The sequence below is a fragment of the Cyprinodon variegatus genome, unplaced genomic scaffold, assembly GCF_000732505.1.
Source record: "Cyprinodon variegatus isolate N-32 unplaced genomic scaffold, C_variegatus-1.0 Scaffold879, whole genome shotgun sequence".
NCBI classification, from domain to species: domain Eukaryota; kingdom Metazoa; phylum Chordata; class Actinopteri; order Cyprinodontiformes; family Cyprinodontidae; genus Cyprinodon; species Cyprinodon variegatus.
The window spans coordinates 58,697-62,444 of NW_015151332.1; the positions used below are offsets into that span (position 1 = coordinate 58,697).

The 3,748-nt window shown below is 45.2% G+C and overlaps 1 protein-coding gene across 3 annotated transcripts in view; it reads left to right on the top strand.

Annotated features, from left to right (window-relative positions):
• The first annotated feature begins 1,131 nt into the window (after window positions 1–1,131).
• LOC107099507 (transcription initiation factor TFIID subunit 4-like) overlaps window positions 1,132–3,748 on the top strand; it is a 152,576-nt gene continuing 149,959 nt past the window's right edge. For all 3 annotated transcript variants that reach the window (XM_015397656.1, XM_015397657.1, XM_015397658.1), the window contains exon 1: window positions 1,132–2,670. In XM_015397656.1, the coding sequence (XP_015253142.1) occupies window positions 1,380–2,670 (1,291 nt within the window). In that variant the 5' untranslated portion in view covers window positions 1,132–1,379. The remainder of the gene's footprint in view (window positions 2,671–3,748) is intronic.

Below are 3,748 nucleotides of genomic sequence, written 5' to 3' on the forward strand. Positions count from 1 at the left end.
TTCATGCCAAATCAAGTCACCTATGAGTCTTCAGTGAAATCATAGATAAATAACTAATTTGATAATAAGTTAAAATTCCATTAAATGTGGGGATTAGTAGATTTAAATATCTTTTTTTGCAGAATGATTATTGATTAAAGTAGGTAATGACAATGTAAAATATCTTCACCCTAGAACTCAAACCTGAAAGAATTTTCTCCACTATACCTTTCATTTACACAGCATAGATGTTTAAATATACCCATTTGTTAGCAAAGGTTGCAGGAAAGTATAGTTTTTCTTTATTTAGAAAATATGGATGTTGTGCTCAATCCTTTTGGAACAGTGTAGATTGACCCTGAGGTTCTGGTGCCTTTCAGTAACCCCTCAATGTACATTGATTATTGACTGGCCACCCCTATTAGGATTTTCTGGCTACGCCTCTGGCTCTGCTCTAACCACACGGCCACTACTCTACGAAATAAATAAAATGAATTATACAAAAATAATACCAAGCATCCTAAATATCTATTTTGAAACAAAACAGTGATATCTACTGTTTGAAGTAAGATAAAGCAAAAGTCATATGCCTGAATTCAAAGGTATTTTTAAACATTTAAGACTTCAGAAATACACAAAGGTAAACCAGAACCTCTACTAAGATGTGAACTGAATAACATGTGGCAAACATCACAATGAGTCAGGGTACCAATGGCATCAATGGCATCCTAAATAAAGGTATCCAATCTGTATGTACAGTGGCAGCCCTCTGCTCCCCAAGGGGATGGGTTAAATACAAATGTGTGAGCTGGAAAAAATAAAATCTGAATAGTTAGACAAAAAATTTTTTTTACGCTTAGCAGAGGATGATTAGCAACATATAATTTATTAAGTAGCGAGGGCAGGAAGAGCAACACTGCTGAGAGCGAACCATCAGTGCAGACTCTGAGCTCAGCAGCGCAAAGACGCATTTCTGCACAAGCACAGCTGGAGGAGCAGAGTACCAATTATTCAATTATTATACTATTATTAGATCTTGGGTTAACTTTGTAATGCATGAGAACATATCTTAACAGTACAATAAACAATAAAACACAAGACCTGATTATTAGAAATTGTATACAAGGCTATATAAAATAGCAGTTTGGATGTAAAATAAAGTGACTTTTTAAAACTATTTAACAAACGCCATCAAATACAGTTTATACAATTATTGACACATATTGAATGTAGTTTATGACATTTACCTAAATATAATTTTGGAAAAAGCAAATGTCCAGGGATCCTGGAGGGTTAAATAGATCTCCCCCTCATCTGATGACGTCAGGCCCGTTCCCACAATGCCTAGTAACACGCAGGCGCCGTGCGCCAGCTATAAAGCTGCTATCTGATGCGCAGAGATGGCGGGCGCCTCCGACCCCCTGGAAGATATGCTGTTTTCAGAGGTGGATGAGAAGGCTGTTAGCGACCTGGTGGGCTCGCTGGAGTCTCAGCTGACCGGGCAGAGCAACTCAGCGGGGAAAACAGACGAAAACGGAGGCGCTAGCTCTGTGGCCCCTGCTAACCATCACTTAGGAAAAACGCTCCCAGCTCCAGTGAGTACCACAACACCAGAACAACAACAACAGCATCCAGGACGGCGGAATAAAGCTGAGATGCGGCAGGAGGTGAACTCTAAGGACGCCAGCGTGGATAAAACTGTCACCTCTCCGTCTCTGGGCTGCTCCTCTTCTCTTGGCGAACCTCCCACCGCTCCTGCTGGCTGTGTGAGCGCCACCAGCAGCAGCAGCGGCGGCGGTCAATCACATGGAGCATCCATCACCTCACTGACCGCATCTGGCGCGTCAACCTCGGCTTCCCCGCAGGATAGCATCAGCCGGAGCTCCAAGGTTAGCCCGGGCACAGATGAGACCAGCGCTCTGAGAAAACGCGTCGCGACGCCGAGAAGGACCCCCTCTGCTCGGATCAAGAGTTTGAATGGCGCAGCGGTAACGACCAGGAGGAGCAGCGGCAGCCTGACCGACAGCATCACCGGCGCCACTCGATCAACCACCTCCTCCATCAACACTTCCACCTTCACCCTGTCCAACGCGAACCTCCCGGTGGGTCAGTCAGCCATCGCTCTGGACCGGGGGACTCCCACCATCGCCCTGCGCAGACTCCCCAGTCACATCGTAGCCAGCATAGCCCAGAACGGCACCAGCGTTTCGGCTCTGGTCCAGCAGGGCGCACGGATGGAAGCCGCCTCCTCATCACCTCCCACGGAGGATCTGAGTAAAGCCACGGACACCGGTGCTTCCAAAGCAGAGGAGCGTCAGCCTGGCTTTGCTGGTGGCGTGAGCTCCGTAATAAACACTGTATCACCGCCAGCTTCCTGCGCTATAACACCAGCAACAAGCACCGCATCATCAGCTCCCAGCACCACGGTGAGCCAGCCTGTGAGCTCTGCTGCTGCTGCTGCAGCTGTGTGTGTCACAGCCACATGTGTCCACACCACATCTGTGACCACCACCGTCTGCATGGTCAGGCCCGCAGCTCCCTCTCCAACACCCACGGTGGCCCCCTCTGCCCAGTCTCAACCCCGGCCAGGGGTGGTAACTCCTCAGCGGATAGTGGCCCCCCAGCTGATTGTCAGACCTTCACAACAGCAGACCACCATTCAGCTCCCCCCTGGCTTCACCATCCCACCTGGTAAGGTTAATTTCCTTTATAGGGCTGGAAAACAATGTGCTTTCTCCTTGTTTAGCAGCATGATTATGTCTGTTATAGTGCAGTAGTATGATTTCATCTGTTATACATGGCATATAAAGGGCCAGAGCTAGACCATTTGTGTGTGTTTAAAGGGGGGGTGTCTACATATACGACACCTTAAATCTCTATTCTTTATTTTTGTATTTTGTTTTTGCCTTACTTTTTACATTTAATTTAATTCAGTTTATTTATATAGCACCAATTCACAACACATGTCAACTTAAAGGAATAGTACACCCAAAACATGATTAGCCTTCATTTTCTACTCACCCCCATGCTGAACAACACTCTGGAGTACTTTTTTGATATCTCAAATGCATCTGGAGATCTGGGAGGCTTCTTGCTGTCTGCTGACATTCAAATAATGGAGGTCTATGGACCTTTCTGCCTCGGGCGCCATAGACCTCCATTATTTGAATGTCAGCAGACAGCAAGAAGCCTCCCAGATCTCCAGATGCATTTGAGATATCAAAAAAGTACTCCAGAGTGTTGTTCAGCATGGGGGTGAGTAGAAAATGAAGGCTAATCATGTTTTGGGTGTACTATTCCTTTAAGGCACTTTACAGATCACCAGATCATCCAGTTTTCTATCTAAGGAAAACCACTTGATTGCATCGACTCATTGACCATAATGCAATCCTTCACACCAAGCATGCTTGAAGCAACAGTGGAGAGGAAAAACTCCCTTTTAACAGGAAGAAACCTCCAGTAGAACCAGGCTTGGTGTGAGCGGCCATCTGCTGAGGCCGACAGGGTTTAAGGAGACTACCTTTTACTACTTTGATGCACCTTTTCCTTCTTTTGCACACCCTGTTGTTTATTAGAGCTGATGTCATGAGTTCATTTCTCTGTTGTGAGATCAATAATGTCTTATCTTATAAACAAAACCAACAAACAAAAACATTCTGAGTCTAACTTTGCTGTGTACTATTGAAGAGGTTTGGCCAAAGAGAACAAAAAAGTAAAAATAAGGAAGGCCATTGATTTTAGACTTTAATCTCAGAATTATTGAGATTCT